Source organism: Apis cerana, linkage group LG10, assembly GCF_029169275.1.
Source record: "Apis cerana isolate GH-2021 linkage group LG10, AcerK_1.0, whole genome shotgun sequence".
NCBI lineage: Eukaryota > Metazoa > Arthropoda > Insecta > Hymenoptera > Apidae > Apis > Apis cerana.
In genome coordinates this window covers 691929-711181 of record NC_083861.1, presented here as the reverse complement: position 1 = coordinate 711181, position 19253 = coordinate 691929, and the positions used below count along the sequence as shown (strand labels likewise).

Genomic DNA, 19253 nt, shown 5'->3' with positions numbered 1-19253 from the left:
TTTTTTTTTTTTTTTTTTACTTTATCTACTGCTCGAATTAATATAAATATCTAAGTATAAAATTCTGTATCAAAAATAAATTGTGTGAGAAATCTTATATTCTAAGATCAATTTCTGTTTAAAAAAAAAATAATATTAATATTGTACAAAATTGGAACGATGATTATTAAGATGCATCTAATTTCATAATTAAACGGCACGTAAAGAGATCATAATCCATACGGTTTATAGAGATTGTAGCGATTCAAAAAAAAAGTGCTGTGTATGACAAAAAACCAAAATAATTTCATAAAGTTTTGCATAAAATCTTCTGTTTGGTAAATCTTTTGTTTTGGTAATCTTTTGTTTTTTTTATTATAATTAAAATAAATTTAGAAATTCTAATTAAATTCTAATTATACATATTATAGCTTAAAAAATATCTGCTTATTTTTAATAAATAAGATTTAATTATAAAAATAGAAATAAGGTAAAAAGACATTATTTCTTTATTCTAATGAAGAAATAATAAAAAATATTTAAATACTACTTTTATTCATAGTTCGTTTTAACATTGTTTTAAAAAATCTTTGTATTTTCAATAAATTTCTAATATTTGATATAAAAATAATTTTTTATTTATAAAATATTATCTACTAATTTCTAATTTTCAAAATATAATAAATTTTCCTAGAAATTTTTAATAGTAATAAAAAATAAGAATAAAAGTAAGAATAAAAAATTTGAAACTATCATATTATTAGATAGAAATTTTTTTTTCAACTAAAAATATACTTTTTTAAATTAATAAAAAGTATATTCAATAAAAAAAACATGTTTTTAAAGAAGATATTTTTGTATTTTGATTATCCGTAAAATAACATTCAAATGAATAAGAAAAACAAGCAAAAGATAATTATGTATCTTTCGTGTCATTCTTTGTTATTTTTTACGCGATAGGAAAATCTCATATAGGAAATCGAATATCGAGTATCCAGAAATTTTCAATCAAAAACAAAATCGATCACTCTTGTGCAGACATTTTGCTAGTAAAAAAGAGATATCAAAGATCGATTGCATACGAACTCCAGCTAGAATTATGCCTTTTAACAGATTTATCGATATTTTTATGCATTTTTGCGCAATTTTTACGTTAACTAAAAGATCATAACACACGAATCATATTCAACCTTTAATATTCGAATCCCTTGATCATCCATCTATGAACAACGCGACCCATTTCTTTTCATCAAATGCAAACGTGAATAATATCGTCGGTGTATTATTTAAATGTTTCTTCGCATAGTAAATATATAACGAGATATTCAGAATTATGAAATAAAATGTATGGATGTTCCTATAAAAAATTAATGTCAAATTTTTTTTTATTTTATATAAAATTTTAGAGGAATGTGATTATTGTTGAAATTAGAAATGAATCAAATATTGCCAATAAAGACAATTAAAGATTTTATATTACAATAATAATTACAACTTTGTTTTACTTTAATGGATAAAGTGTATCATTATAATAATATAAATCCAATAAATTATTATTCACATAATTTATCGTTCAATAAACAGATAAATATTTATGCTTATTAATTTACGAATAAAAGGATTAACAATGCGAAAAATTCTATGTTTTATTTTTCCCAATGAAAGATTAAAATGTTCAAAAGATTGCAATAGTAAATTGAAGCATAACGAACTTCATTCATAAGTTTCGGTTCGCTAGTCCGCGTAAAACTTCAAATAATAAATTTGCGTGAGAGCTAACTTTTTACGAATAAATGAGGAAGGGAAGAGTTTAGTTTTTGAACAGCGAATTTACGATAGAATTGAAAAGCATCAAAAGCAATAATTGAAGATTAAAATGATTTGAAATTTATGAACTACGTAGAAGCAAATGGGAACAAGTGTTGCCTCTTTAAAAATTAACTAATTCGATTACGCTTTCTCGACCGCTTTTCACTGAATAGAAAATATTTCTCAATTAACACTAGAGTTTAGAAACTTTAATTATACATAGGTCAACTTCAACTCGAATTCTTTTTAGTTTCAAATTTTCAGTTCCTATTTTCTAGAAAACTAGATGAAAAAACTATTTTAAAATTTTTATTTATTTCAAGAATTTAAAAAATATAAATATATCAATTCTGATATACATAATTTGATTACTTTTATAATCAAAATTTTTTAATTAAATAAATTTAAAAAATTAAAATTTTTCATAAGTCTATAAACAAGCAATAATCTTTTCTTTTCAAATATTAGATACTAAATAATATTTTTCTTTATCTAAAAATTTTACTTTCATTTAATTATTACAAGTATTGCCTCTTATGGTTTATATCAATACAAAAATCTATTTTAAAGAAATTTTATTAACGATGTTATTATATCAATTTAATCGAAACAAATCAATAAATATTAACTTAATAACAGATACGTAACATTAAGAACTCAACCGGATGAAGAAATTCTTAATAAAGTTGTATATACATTCATTCAACGCATTGACTAACTGCTTCTCCCTCAAATGTTATGAATGTATCGGAATCGATATGGGCTTCCGGTTGATTGGACGTGGATCATTGCACTCGCATGTAGCCACAAAGGAAAGGCTTCTGAGTCTGTATACAGGAGAGAAACGCGGTAGGAATATCCTATGACACAAACCGGAAGAAGTTCCGCGGTCTGAACAGTCGATAGTTCACCTCTAACCAATAGAAATTTGTCGTGTTGTTCAAATTGATCACAAATCAAACTGGATAAATCTTTCTCATTATCTTACTTTACTACCTAGACTACTGTCTGTTGAAAATATATTCATTGTTTAAAAAAATCAGTTAATAATACTAAAAAATAGATAATGAATATAAGAAAATATATGGACATATATTGACATATGGACATATAATTGCAATATTTAAATTATCAAAAATTAAATTTATCTAAAATAAGAAATAATCTTATAATATTTAATTTTTTGTAACTTTATTATTGCAATAAAAACTAATTTTTATTATTATAAAAATATCTATAAAATAACCAATATTTTACAAATAATAAAATAATCAAAACTTTAAAATAAATTAATTTTCTGCAATTTTTCTAACATTAAAAACCTTTTTTCTCGATATTATAATGGATATTATAATGGATCATGTATAATCCTATATTACAATCCTACCAATATTACAAAGTACACTGCAAAATCAAAGTTTATATACCATATAGCACAAAACTTATTAAATATACAAATCTTTTTTTTTTTCTTAGCTATTGCTTATTATTCTTCCACAAGAATCTCTAATTACCTCCAGCACTGTTAACAAATGAATCGTACACGAAAACAATTCAGCAATACTGATATCTGTGCTCGTTCGATTAACTTTGAAACAAACGTTGCGCAATTTCAGACTCTTTAGCATGCGCTGTGTCAGACATAAAACACACAAACACGAAATACCGATCAGTTTTTCCAGGAAATCGGAAAATCAAAAAATTCATTCATCTCTAAAATCATAGATTCTTTAAAACAAAATCAAAGAAGTTTTACAATTCTCAAATATGTATAAATATATGTATATTGGATTGCTTAAAATTGTTTTCAGTTTAAATTATTATCATTTATTCTACTATTATATATTATTATATTATATCGTAATAAAATAGATAATGAAATTCAATTCATTTTGAATCTCATTCTGTTTTTTATTGTAGCATATTTCGATATGTATATAAAAATATATATATATATATATATATATGATCAATGTAGCATTAAGTACAATAATTTAAATAGAGGAATTTATTTTAAAATAAAAACAAAAATATAAATATAATATATAAATTGTATTTTCCATTATTCCAGTTGTAATTATATTTATTCTAATATATTTCATTATATATTTTCATGTATATCTATAATATATATCTATATCTGTAATATTAGTATATATCTATAATATTACTAATAATAATTATTAATATTGCAATTAATATATTTTATTGCAATATATTAATAATTAGTTTAATTAGTAGTAAATTAATAAATTTATTATTTGAAAAATTTTTAGAGATTTATACTTCAAACTGAATTCTATTTTATATTTTTCATTTATATTTTATATTGTAGAAATACAAAAAACTAACAAATATCGTAGCTCATTATTAATATGAAATTACTAATATAAAATGTTGAATCATATTTTTAATTAAAATAACAAATTGCATATAATTGTCGACGCAAAATAACATCATCATTGTTTTTTAATGATCATGAATTAAGGAAAATTAATAGAAAAGTGTGAAAGAACGATAATTGATTAGTAGTGTTAAAAACAAGATACCTATACTACCACTGCAAAAATGTCTGTTTGACGTCAATTGTTCTTCTGACCAATTGACCTTAGCTCCAACATCTTTTAAGAGACTAAAAATATTAAAACGTGAATTATATAATTATCGAATAAAAAGAATACATTTTTACAGAATAAAAAACTAATATAACTAATAATTTGATAAAAGTAATAATTGTGAACAATTAATTATAATATTTATATTCTATCGATAATTATATTATGAGAATTGGTTGTCAAAAATATTACTAATTGTTTTCTTTATTGTTTCCCATTTCTATAAATTTAATTCAAAATTCATTACCATTTAAGAAACAGAAATAGTATTATCTAATAAAAAAATAGTATACTTTTAAAATAATTTCTTTTTAAGAAAATTATTATATCATTGAGTAAGTTTAATAAAAGTAAAATCTGTCAAATAAATTTCAATGGTCTCAATATATTAATTGATTTATTATTTTTTGTTTTTTACTTATTTTTTAATTTTTTTAATTTTTTTGCTATTAATTATTTATGACAATAGATCATTCAATTTGAAAATAGGCATTCATATACCGAACTATTTATTAGTTTGAGAATATTTAATGTATTTATGTAAAATAGAATATAAAAACATATGACATACAAAACAAAATATTCGATATAATAACATAAATTTCTATTTACAATTCATTTTTTTAATTGTATAAAAATATGAATTTATATTGCATAAGCATCTTCAATCAAAAAAAAAACTTCTTATATTGTTAAATCGAATGTTCTAATTATCTTTCAAAATTTATTTTATCATCTTTTTCATCAAAGATTTATCATCCATTCCAAAATATATCTATGAGATCAGCTTTTTACCTGTCTTATCAAATTCTCTTCCTAATATCTTCAATCTTTCAAAAAAAAAAAGAAAAAAAAACGATTCGATGCAAATCGAAGAACCGATCGAAAAACACTCACGTAAATTCTTGATATATATACGAAATATAACAAATCAAGATTCAATTATCTTAAAACACAATTTATTCTAATTGTCCACGATTTACGAGCAATTTACGAACAATCTTTAGGCGCGAGATACCGGCTTTTCACTTTCTCGTTCGCGTATCAACTGGCAGATATCGTTGTACTTGGTCGGCCGATCGCCACTGTGCACCTGTTCCCTCGACAAGACAACGTGTCTCCGCTCGGATTGTCTATTTGTAGTGGGAGTAGAATGTACACTTTAGCCTTAAAGTGTGACGTCATTGATTCGTTGACTCGGAAGCGAGACAAGTTATGAAAGAAAATCGAGAAAGAATCGATAATCTTTATTTTTCTTCAATGTTAAAATTTTTATGTATAATTATATTTTTATATAATTTTTATATATTTTTTAAATGATGGAACGTGATTTTCATCCGTTCTAAAGTCTAATTTTTCTCAAAATAAAAGTCTTGTAATGAGTTTCTTCTGGAAATTGCAAGCTTCGATCATTCGTTTCCTTCTCTTTGTGCGATAGATTAATTTCCTCTGAATAATAAGATTGTGAGTGTAAGGATATTTATGAGACATTGCTCTTTTTTTTTCTTTTTTTTTTTTTTTTTTAATCGTTGTAATGGAGCAAATTATGCTCTTAAGTGAAGAAAAAATTATTAAAAAATAATTACTAAGGAATACAAAGATTCTCCCCAAAAAAAATACTTATCTAAAAATAAATAATCTATAATATATTCGATTTTAATTTCAATTTTTCATGAAAGAATAAGTAGTCATTGATGTTCATAGTCATTGATATCAATTTTCTACTACATCATGAGATTCGAATCTATTCCTATTCTTTAATTTTAATTTACAGAATTTTTTTTAAAGTACTAAGGAATTATAAGCTGATTTAGATTATCTATTATTTGCTATAAACAGCATCCATTTCATGATTAATTCAATGGTCAATGATGGTCAATATTGTAATTATTATGGATATCTTTGACGATTCTTTTTTGATTTTGTTTATAATACTTTCTGAATAATATCTGGAGATAGTTGTAGGAAACAATCTTATTTTTTTTAAGAAGAACTTTTCATTTACTTTTACTTATAATAGAAAAAATCAACTTTTTAAAAGAATAAAAGATATAAATAATAAGAAAGCATAAAGATTAAAGAAACAATCCTAATAATAATTAAAATAACGAAAAGTCATAAAAAAGATGTAATGATAAAAAAACAATATAAAAATATCAATATAATAGATATTTCTATAATAAAGAAATTACAAAAGAATATAAAATAAAAAGAAAAATGATAAAAAAAATACTAAATATAAAAAAAATTCTAAAAACAAAAAATAAAAAGATGATAATGAAAAATAGCATATTAAGATATTAGCACATTAATTTAGAAAAAATATGTCGATTAATATAATGTAATATTGATAATGTAAATTAATAATATATTTGATTAATGTAATACTAAACTGTAATAATACTACAATGTAATAAATGGAAATTAAAAAGAATAATATCTAATTTTCAAAAAAAACATAATTGAAATTTATAAGATTCTGAGAATTAAATAATCGTATGCTAATGCAAATAAAAAATAGAATTCCAAGAATTTCTCATTCCTTATAAATAAATTTTATTTTGTATCAAAGTGTCAAACATATATTAGGATTGATCTTTTTATAATCGTTGAAAAAAAAAATAAACGCCCCAACAGAACAATGGAAGGACGTTATTATTCCAATCACCGAGGATGGCGTGTCAGGGGCGTTTGCAACAATGACCAATGTCGAAGATTGCAATGCGACTCGAAGAACTTAGCTAAATATGATCATAATCGTAAAACTCAAGGGTCAAGTGCCAACGACCGTGTGCTATATTTGCAAGAATTTGACAAGAACTATAATATATGTAAAAAGAAAATATAAAAAGGAATAATCAAAGTTTCTTCTCGCACTAGAAATAATTAAAAATTAAGAAATATCCATTATTTTATTCTTTGTTATAATAATGTTAGATGAAGTGCTCATAATAAAAAGATTTTTTTAAAAATCTTCTTTTAAAAATCCCTTATGTTAAAATAATTATGTTGAAATTGTAAAAATATATGAAAATTTAAATTTATTGTTTCATAATAGTTAAAAAATAATAGAAATCATAAAAACATATAAAAACTATTCCAACAAAAATATATTAAAATTTATACATGTAATAATAAAAATAAAATTTATATAATGTTTTCACAATTAACAATTAAATATTATTATTGTTATTTATTTTATTAACTAAAACAAAAAAATAATTATTCCATGATAAATGATTTATCATTACGTCAGCTTTGATTATTTCTAATTAATATATTATAATAATTTTTTAGTAATCAGAATTTATTCATAATTAATTTAATTATAATGTTTAAATATAATTCAATTATATTTTATTTCGTTTTATTTAACATAAATAGATCAGTTTTTCTCAACAAGAAATTTTTCGAAAGAAAATTCTCGAATTCGCAATAATAATTATTCGAATGATCTTTATAATAAAAATCAAAGATTATGAATATCAAATCTGAAATTATGGATGATATATAATTCGTATAATTATATATTTTCTTCAATGAAAACGCAAGATCTTTAATATACTTTAATAAACTAAATACTTCGTCTCCAATTATTATCTTAATTTCTCGCATCTTTTGAAATTACATTTTACCTCGCATTACGAATTAATTCATTTACACGATGATCATGAAAAATAGAAAAGATGTAAGCAATCAATAAAAAGAAAAAAAGGCGAGCAAAGTATCCTTGGCAAAGTTCAATGTGGATAAAATATCGTTGAAAAGAAAATGAAAAGCCGCATATCATTTTCCAAACTTAATATATGCTAATGATGTTAAATCGCAATGTCAATTATATCCAGACGTAGACAAATCACACATATGACGTATATATATATTTTTTTTTTTGAGAATACAAAGTCACATTACACATGTTTAAATAAATTTGCATAAACATTACTTGAATTTTCTATTCTAATTTTCTTCTAAAATAAAATAAATAGATAAATATTATTTCATATATTGTATATTAGTAATAATAAAAACGAATCATTTGATTTTTAAAAAATTGCTATTGGAACTAAATAGTTTAAGTAATTTAAATAGTTTTAATTCAGTTAATATGATATGACTGAATAAGATAGAGTTAATTAACTTCGCGTTTTTTAATTTTTTTTAAACTTCAAATTTCTAAATTTATTATCAGAGAAATAAACATACTCTGATAATAAAATTGTGAAAATCAAACAATTTATTTTTCAAAAATTGATCAATTTGGTTTTCACGTAGTTCACACCTTTTCACAATAACATCTTTTTCTAAATAGCTTCCATAATCCAATAAAAAATAATTAATTACTATTTCAATAGCGAAATTTTCCCCATTGTCAAATTTCATTCTCAAAAACTTTAGTGAGTAAAGTTCTGCTAATTCATGGAAATGGGAGAGAGAGCGCACAATTTACCAGTACGCCATGTTGTAAAATCCTGCACTGTCTCCATATCATTTTGATCCCTTTTTCATTTCCTGTATAATCCTCAAAAGATTTAATGAAACGATGTTATATCAAAATTGCCGATCTTGAAGCAAAAAATGATCTGTTTTATATTCGGCACATGCAATATACTTAATTCTTTCATGAAGCGCGAATCGAATTAAAAATCTATCGGTTGTTTTATTGGGATTTGACCGTGACATAGTCCAATGTGTATGTTTGAAATGTCTACAGACCGATTTAAATATTTTAATCGATCCTATCACATGTTACGAAGAAAAGATTCTCATCGTGATCAAATGATAGAATATCAAAAAGATATATTAGCGAAATATTTTAAATATTCATGGAAGATTCATATGTTTTGTTTGTGAGTGAGGGAATAGAAGAGAATCATCGATCGATGTGGATTGAAAAGATGTATTAAGTTTGATTCTCGAATAAACTATTAAGAAGGTCGATTTAATCATCGATTAAATCGCATTTAATCATCTGCTATGATATTAATTATGATATAATTCAACAAGTAATTATTGATCAAAAAAATTTAATAAAATTATGTTTTCTTGGTCATAGAAGTTGGTAGATATTAAATGTTTATAATCATTTTCATAAAATAAGTAAATATATTTTAATATACATATATAAATCTATTTAATATATTTTTATAAATAAACTAATATATAATAATCATTTAATCGATAATATAAAATTTTTATTTAAATGATCCATTTTAAAATCAAGTATCTAAAAATTTTAAAACAAAAAAATTTTAAAAATTATTTATAAAAATTATGTATATTAATATACGTTCTAAAGGAATATAATAAATATTGTAAATTAATAAATAGTAACAAATAATATTTATTAAATATTTAAATTTAAAAAATTATAATAGCAACATAAAACGAATTATTCTTCCAAAATTATTTTTTTTTTTAATTTAATTATGCAGAGGTTTTAGAATAAATTTAATAAAATTTTCTTCTAGGAATTTCATTTTTCATTTCGTGTTCAACGAGTCGCAAATACAATGTCACGTGAGACGATGAAGAAGAAAGTGACCATGGCGCTTGGCCTAGGTACCACTTACATCCGAGTCACCTGGATACGCATGACACTATGATCGACCGGTTTTTATTTCGTTCCTTTACTCTGGCCTCACATTTCACGCGCCACTCGTTTTTCCTCTCCAACATTTTTACGTGGAACTTTTAGTGGAAAAATAAACATAAATCTTGCGATTCAATTTTTTATTAATAAATTTTTGTTTTTTTTATATTAATTACATTTTTATATATTTATTAAAATGAAATTTAACCTTCTATGAATATTCTCTGAAATTTCATTTTAGATAAAAAGATATTTTTTATATGAAATTAAATTATTTAATTAACGAACTAAGAAATAAAGAATTGAAAATATTAATAATAATATTAATTTAACTTAATTTCATTGTATATAATTGTAACTTTTCTCCAGTTGAACGGCATTCGTTCGCAAAAAAAAAATCGATTTAGTTAAAAATTTAATTCTTTTTCTATTATTTTTGCAAAATAGTAGCAAATAATAATATTAGTTATCAATTTTAAAAAAGAAAAATGAAGATATGAAAAATATCTGATATATTAAATTCGTTGTGGAATTTTTTTTGAAAAGGGAATTATTAATGTAAAATTACAGTTTGTTTGGAGAAATATTCACGATAAAAGTTTGAATATATACAGCATTCACATCAAAAATTACACATATCACGCAACACTCATCTACCACGTTTCAACAACGCATGCTTTCTCTGACGATTTGATATTTTTCGTATTTTTTAAAAAAGCGATGAAAGCCACAAAAATGATCGATTTTAAATATTATAAACATTTATTTCTATTCTCTACTTCATACGAATAATTTACATAAATATAAAAAAAACTACAAAAAAATACCTGATTTAACCTGATGTAAAAATTTTTAAAAATATTTCCAACAAAATTTAAAAAATAATATTGATTAACATCGTTACTGATTTCTGATTGATGCTAAACTGAAGAACCTTGTAAAAAAACTGTGGCTCAAATCCTCTTTTTCGATGAATCACCAAAGTTACCAAGGATACCATTTCGTCCCCATGCGCAACAAAAGCGAACAACCACCTCGAATTATTCGTCAGGAAATGCATGAATCATTTTGAATCTAGAAATTATTCACAGTATTAACAAAAAGTCATAAAAAAAAGAATTAATAAATTTTTTATTTTTACAATAGAAAATAATAATAATATAAACAATATTAATAAACCAATTCAAATTTCCTTCCATTGAGACAAAGACAACTTTTTCTATTCTTCATGATCAATATTTCATGTATATTTGATTTGTATGAAAAACGAGAGAAATGAAATTCGTGAAAGCGAGAAGTAATTCAAGTAGCACGTGTAATTCGAATCCAGAATCGTTCAAGTCAGAATCGATGGAATGACTTTCGATAAAAGGATCGAGCACCGGAAGAGATACAGTGAAGGTTGCGGTTCACGAACCGCGAGTTGGAAAATTTTCTTGAAACCATGATCATTTGTTGCAGGATGCAAATTTTATATTGTGTATTTTTGATGTGTCGTGACGTTACGTAAAATAATCAATAGCCGAAAATTGTTGGATATTTGTCATTAATTTAAAGTTTGATATTTTTTTGTTTAAAATTATTCATTGTTAATTTTATCATTGAGATAAAATTTTTTATGTAATATATATGTAATTATTATTTAATTTATGTGTTATGTAGTAATTATTATTTAATCATAAAAATTAAATATATGAATAAATATAAAAAAAATATGTATATTATATTATATGTATATTATTATATTATGTATACGTATATTTTACTGCATGCAAATATTATATATGCATATTGACATACATTGTATAAATATTATTTTATAGTATATAATAATGGAAAATTATAATGTATAAAATTCGAAATTTCACTTATACAATCAATAACAAAATTATTCGATTATTCGAATATTTTAAGCATATATTTATTACTTAAAATACAATTGTGCACATATTGCACATCTATCTTTAATTCTGAACTATTAGATTATCATTGTGAAATAGAATAATAAATATTCACCAAATATAGATTTGTTATTGTATCTTTTTCACAAATATACTGAATATTTAACGTGAATAAATTCATTTGTAAATGACTACATCGAGAAATAATAACGCAAATAAGAAAGATAATCATGTAAATATGTTCGCAGAACAGAACAGAATGCAGCAGATATGATTATAGTATAAGTTTATTTAGTTTATTATCCGAAAAAGAATCTAGAAAATTGTTCCTTCAACTTTGTACTCAAGTTTTAACGTGAAGAAGTAAAAGTGGCGAAAAAAGAAACACATTTAAAATGTAATGTAGAGAAGTAGCGAGAGTTCGATGCAATCAAAGGATCGTACCTGATCGAGAAACTATTCTTACCTAATGTGGACATCAATTTTAATATTTCCACGCTTCGAGGCTCGCTGCCTTCTTTACGTAACTTTTCGTGCTCGCTGTAAAAACTAAAAAAAAAAAAAAAAAAAAAGAAAAAGAAACAGAATACATCTGTGCATATAATGATTCTATTATTACGTAAACGGAAATTTTCGACGAGGTTAACTATTGATATTCATCGTTCAATCGATGAATCACAATCTATTAATTGTATTTCGAAAATCTTAAATTTTTATATTAAATTAAAATTGTTTCATCGTATTAATTATATGAATTATTAATAATTCACGATAAAAAAAAAACATTAACGTAAATTTGAAATTAGAAATTATAATTCCTCTATATTTTCTTCAATTCCTTAGTTTAAGAAGATTTAAGTTGCTAGTGATAAAAGAATTTAAAAAATGACAAAATGATAATAGAAAAATATGATAATAAGACAACTCTAATTTAATTCTTTATAATCTTCTAAGGTTCAAATAAAGAAAAAAAATATAAATATAATAGTATATGAAAAGATATTGTATATAAATGAACAATATCTTAAATTTTTATTAAATAAAATAGAAAGTAATATTAGTTGCTCGTCATTGCGTGATTCCTCCTGACTTCGCAAAGGTCAGGAAACAGAACCACAGAACGGATTATGCAGGATGTTGCATAATGAGGACCATATTTCTGTTCTCGCAAAAAAGTTTCATACAATCTAGTGTTGAAATAAAAATAAATTAATTTTTTAACTAAAACAATCGATCAAATTTTCCAATACTTTATGCGAATCATAATCATTCGGTTGTAAAAGAAATTCTTCTGTTCTTCTTTTCATTAATAATTTTTTTTAATTTTTCTTTAAGTTTTCTAAATAATTTTTTTTTATATATTGTTAGTTATCAGAACAAATTTTTTTGAATAAAATAGAATTTTATCTCTGATTTTAAAAAATATGTTTCACTTACTGCTGAAAATAATTGTTCTATTCAATAAATTTTATATGAGAAAATCTACTTTTGAAAACTTTTTTCTTCTTGCTCATTTTAATTTCGATTACATTTCACGATCAACATACCACGATTTTACTTCCATTTAATCATTTTCATGCTTGTTAACACGATTTCTAACGAAGCAATTTTCCAATCTCTTGTATATCTATTTTTATAATCATTCGTAAAGATGAAAGCTTCGAATATTTAATAATATTATTTTCTTCTTTATTTATAATTTTAATTATAAAAATATATCGTCTTGTTAAATATTTGGTATTTTATATTAAAATTGTACAAAAAAAAGAAAGAATTTCAAATTTATTTTCGATAAATATCTTTTATAGTTTATAGTTTATAGTTTTATAGTTTATATTTTTTAAATTATGGATTTTCTTTCGAGAATATTTTAAATATAAAAGAAACAAATTTGCAATGTTTAAAACATAAATATATATTCATGTTTTAAAAAATATTATATTCAAAAGAATAATTCTAACAAGACAATCTAACATTATTCATAAATATATAACGCATAAAAAATCAACATCACGCAGTTAAATGCATCTGACTTTCTCATAATTATATAAACAAACATGTATATTATATTAATATTATACACTCATTATTTAATATATACAATTATTATATTTAAGAAATTATAAATACATAAATGAAAATATTTATTGTTTTTTTATCAAATAATATTGTTGTAAATAATATATTTTAATAAAATTTTTGTAATAATTACTTTATTATTATTATTATCAAGAAGATTATTATATCTCAAATTTCTATTAATATTCTATTATATATATTATATATATTATTAAAATTTTCCATATCAACTTTTAATTTCAATATTTTTTTAAAGAATAAATATAATCCAAATGGATTTTAAAATTTTTTTAATGAGAAAATTTAGACCACTAGATTATTAAAATAATATTATTTATAATTTGTTAATCTTAATTATCATGTTTTTTATGAATCCAATTATTTAAAACATTTACAAAAATATAAATAATACCTAATATCTCCAATATTCTCCACGAATTCCATCGTCACCTGATAATAAACGATCTTCACAGCGAACATGGCGAACCGGCATTGTACATATCCACAGGAAAGAAGCAATGGTTTCGCACGCGTTTTCAGAACAAAAATGATTCTTTCCAGGCAAGGTAAACGAATTTTGATGCACACTTGGTGTCACGGACCCTTTGTCCTGCACGCAGCTGCGTGCACGTTCGTGAGGTGGACAGAGACATTAAAACGGATATCCGGTGTGTTCCGCTGTGCCGAACTCTCTTTCTCCGGTTTGTGCGTCGTTTTTTCGATTACATTGAGTCCCATGAATCGATCATGCTAATTAACGAAACGTTCGTTGATTTATACTTTTCCTTTTATTTTCATTTAATGATCATTAATATGTATATAATATATATATAATATATAATATACATATATTATCATATAATAAAATAATATGTTTAGAAAAGTTTAATGGACTTTCCATTATTATGATATGATTAGTAAAATTTTCTGAGTATAATAAAATTATATTTATGAATTTTTTCAAATTGTAAAAGATCTTGTAATGAATTGTTTTATAATAGATTTTGTAATAGATATGATTATAAAAGATAGAAATAGATATTTCTAATTAAATAAAAATTAAATAATAAATTAATTTTTTTTGTAACGGGATTTAAAGTATTAATTGAAACGATATATATCTATTAATTCCTCAGACAATCAGAAAAAATCTTTAATTCATTTAATTAATTGATTAATTTAATAAATTTTGAATAAAATGTTTTCAATTATAATTAACGAAAACGCTTTCGTTGAATCTGTTTGTTATAAATAATCTTCTGATATAAATGTGTAAAACCAAAAGAAATTTCTATTGTAATTATACTAAAAACTATCATCTAATAAACTTTTTTACAATAATAAACTTTTCATTATTCAAATATATTTTAATTATTGTCACAATTCGAAACTTTTATAAATTTTACAAGATTGTTTGTCTTCTACATAGATTCTAAATTGATTGTATACAAGTATCAATTTAATTTATTATATTTTCTTCAAACATAACGTTCATGAAACATTACATCTAAGTAGAGAATAAAGACAAAATTCCTGGAATCTTGTTAACGGAATATGGAAATGTAATTTCTCGAGTTTCTAAAAACATTTAATTAGCAGAACTACGACTATGCGTGCAATTTATCGGGATACAGTATAATAAAGATAAGTCTTTTCAAAGTAACGATATTGAAAATTCGTATACATATGAAACAATCTTGAAACTATATACAACAGTCTTTGTTGCAGAATAAAATTATTTCATATAAATTATTTCATAAATTAAAAATTTAAGAATAATTTAACGATCCTATTAAAAGTCTGTCGTATTAAAAATTTATTTTATTTATTATTAATTTCTAAATTATCTTAAAAGTTTTGTTAATAATGAATTAATAGATATATATATGAATGAAATTATATATATGCTAATATATATTAAAAAATAATATATGAATATATGAAATAATATTATTGAAAATTTTATTCAAATTTCTTTTTCTGACTTATATTTTCAAATTTCACGTAGGACCAACCGCAGTAACAAGCAATTTCGTGGCTAATGCACATGCGTTAAAAAATTGTACGACGCAATCAAATAATGCATTAATCATTATGAAATTTCAGCAAATTATTGTGTACTACTCTTCTTTTTTCTTTTCAAATCTCCAGTTTTAATTTTTCTATATATGATATTATCCAAAAGAAATCATTCATAAACAATCAGATACCAAAAACTTTTCACGATTTCTATGCTATTAAATATTAATATTTCTGTGAAATAAAATTTATTTAGAAATTTTTTTATTGGAGAAATTAAATTTTTATTTATTGTGAGATTATTATTATTATTCATTTTATTATTATTATGGATTAATCAATATTTAATTAACATTTGAAATGAGATTTTTCTCTCCAAATTTTTACAGACTCAATTCAATGATCAATGTGCATATCATTAAATATTGTCTTCACAAAAAAATATAAAATGCAATATATGAAAAGATATCGAAAGCAATATCGTTCAAAATCCGAAATAATATATAAATACATGCGCAAAATTTTATAAAAATCGCGTAATTAGACCACAACTGCATTAATAAGCGCAATCTGACCGTGTCGAAATTCCACTAATTAAGAATTAATCCGTTCTAATCATCTCGTTCAAACGGGATTGAATGCCTGATAAAATAATACTTGAACGGAAGCACATATATTTTTTTTCAATGGCAAAAAATTTCCTGAAAATTAACAATTTGAACTGTGGCTTATAGTAACGCATAATTCACTATGCATTCTTCATGCTTAAGTAACGGACAATACAATGATTCTGGTATAATGAAAGATAGCCAAGAATAGATTAAAGTAATATCATCGTTGGCCATCACTACATAGTACACACAGTTTCTGCTCTGATATTTATGCACCGTAGAAATGTTCTATGTGATTTTTCGAGTTCATTAAAAATCTAGGCCATCTTGCTCCTTCTCCCATTATTATATAGTACAATTAACTTATAGCGTGCTTAATTTTTATTGTATTTAATTTTCCTCTTTCATTCATTCTTTATCTCTTTTTTTCCCTCCTATATCTTTTTTCATTTCTCTTTATTAATTAATCCCTGTGTTGTATTATTACATATATTTCAATTAAAAAGAAAAATTTTTTAATAATTATTTAATTTTTTTATTAATATTTTTAAATATATTATTCAATAAATTATCTTTTCTTATTATTATAATGTTTTATCAAAAAATACTTTTTTTATCAAAATATATTTTCTTCATTATTTTTTCATTATTCAACATTCGATATTATATCGTTTTTTTATAACTTTTTGTACAAATAAATTACTTACCGATGGCATTTTTGACGTTGTCTCTCGTGCACCCATAATGCCTCTCCAAGGGTATGGGTTCCGCTTTGTACTCCTCCCATGATCGACCCCTGAACGATGAGGCCTGTTATTATAAATGTATCATAATTAAATAATTTATTATTAAATACATAATAATAAAACACTCAAAAAAACTCAAATATCATTACAAATACATAAAAAAATAAATTATATATACATTATATATACATTATATTTAAATATTATATTAAAGATAAATTGATCAATTATTATTATATATTATATATTATTATTTTATTAAATGTTTTGAAATAACATCAATTTATTCATCAATTAATTACACAATTAGTTATAAGTTTCTTATATAAATGAATAATAATAATACAAAAGCAATACAATTGTCCAATCATTTTCATGTTTTGATCTTCAATTTTATTTTATTTTCAATTTTTGATTTTAAACATTTATTTGATTCATAATTATTCTCTTATTATATTTTTATCATTTTTAATCGTTTTTATTTTTTAATTTTATGATACATTTAAATGAAAAATTTTCTTTCCTAAATACTATTATATAAATACTATTATGTGAATCATATATATATTTATATTTATATATTATATATTATATATATTTATATATTTATATATTTATAATATTCTTTCGCAGATGAAAAAATTGATTGTAAAGTACATACAAATAAATAAAAATATATTTGTAGTAAATGATAAAATATTGCGTGATAAATAATTTTCGGACATAAGTATAGTTAGCATGTGAATATTGCAGAACACGTAGTAACCGAGTGTGCCTACAGATGGCGTATAGTATTATCTTTTCTCGCTGATAGAATTAATGACGCATATAGATAAAAGAAAAGGAAGAAAGTCAAGTCTTACATGTTTAGTTGAACCGAGAGTTGTTCCTACGTTAATTTTCTCAAGAAAGGGCCTGAACTTTCAGTTCTGGACCCCAAATATTAAATTGAAAACACATATAATTTAATACAAAGAATATGTAAACAACGTATATTTATTTTAGTTTTCCTTTTGTATTTTATTTTTTTTAGTATTTTTAATGAAAACATTTTTAAATGTGTTTATATTTTATACAACATATTATTTATATACGTCTAATGATGATATATAATTACATCATTTTTTTGTTTTATTTTTATATAATGTTTAATGATAGTAACTTAAATAAAAAATTTATATGTAGAAAACATAATATAAAAAACAATATCCAAAAAAATTTATATGTATAATATTTATAATTACTTTATTTTATAAATATTTTTCAAACATTAATTATTTAATCTACTTCTATAAATAACATTCCATTAACAAAAAATCCACCAAAAATGCACTTTTTTTAACTTCATACACTGCCTCATTGTAACTTTTATTTAAAAAAATTATAAGAAAATATAAGAAAATTCAAAAAAATATGACAAAAAGCGAAATCGCCATAAACTAATACAATGAAGATCATAATTCCTATATCGAAACAAGATATTATTCACCTACCTTTGGGGAAATCCCCAATGATCAGTTTTCGCGCATCCTTGAAGAGGCCACGCCACTCGAAAAACGTTCACACAATCAACAGCACGCGATAGAAAAAAAACTTTTTACATGTATTTTTTTTTCTTTATTTATTATTTTTCTTTTCCTTTTTTCTTTCTTTTTCTTTTTTTTCTTTTTTTTTTCTTTTCTTTTTGATGCGCAACCCCGTAGAATAAATGTCGGCGCGCACAATTCACTTATTGGTTGAACGGAATACAGATGTAGACTAGACAGTTTGAGAAATTTCACCACCGCAAACTTTTCAAAGCTAAGAAGAAGGGAGGACAATGGAAGGTGGTGGTAACATCTTTACCACTTCCAATATGAAAACTACGAATCGTTGAAGAAGCGCACATTGGCCTTTCTCATAGA

The 19253-nt window shown here is 22.9% G+C and overlaps 2 protein-coding genes and 1 long non-coding RNA gene across 4 annotated transcripts in view; 1 reads left to right on the top strand and 2 right to left on the bottom strand.

The window, feature by feature from the left end:
- LOC108003767 (uncharacterized) overlaps nucleotides 1–19109 on the bottom strand; it is a 32350-nt gene extending 13241 nt beyond the window's left edge. Inside the window, exons 1-2 of the mRNA XM_017066252.3 lie at nucleotides 18843–19109; nucleotides 17311–17413 (exon numbers count right to left, since the gene is read on the bottom strand). Of these exons, the coding sequence (XP_016921741.1) occupies nucleotides 17311–17390 (80 nt within the window). The 5' untranslated portion in view covers nucleotides 17391–17413; nucleotides 18843–19109. The remainder of the gene's footprint in view (nucleotides 1–17310; nucleotides 17414–18842) is intronic.
- LOC108003768 (uncharacterized) overlaps nucleotides 1–19253 on the top strand; it is a 124506-nt gene that overhangs the window by 62750 nt on the left and 42503 nt on the right. The window lies entirely within an intron of this gene.
- On the bottom strand, nucleotides 10971–12671 carry LOC133666741 (uncharacterized). Its single transcript, XR_009831278.1, has 2 exons — nucleotides 12361–12671; nucleotides 10971–11067 (listed from the first exon to the last, which is right to left on the bottom strand). It is a non-coding gene; the product is annotated as an uncharacterized LOC133666741 (long non-coding RNA).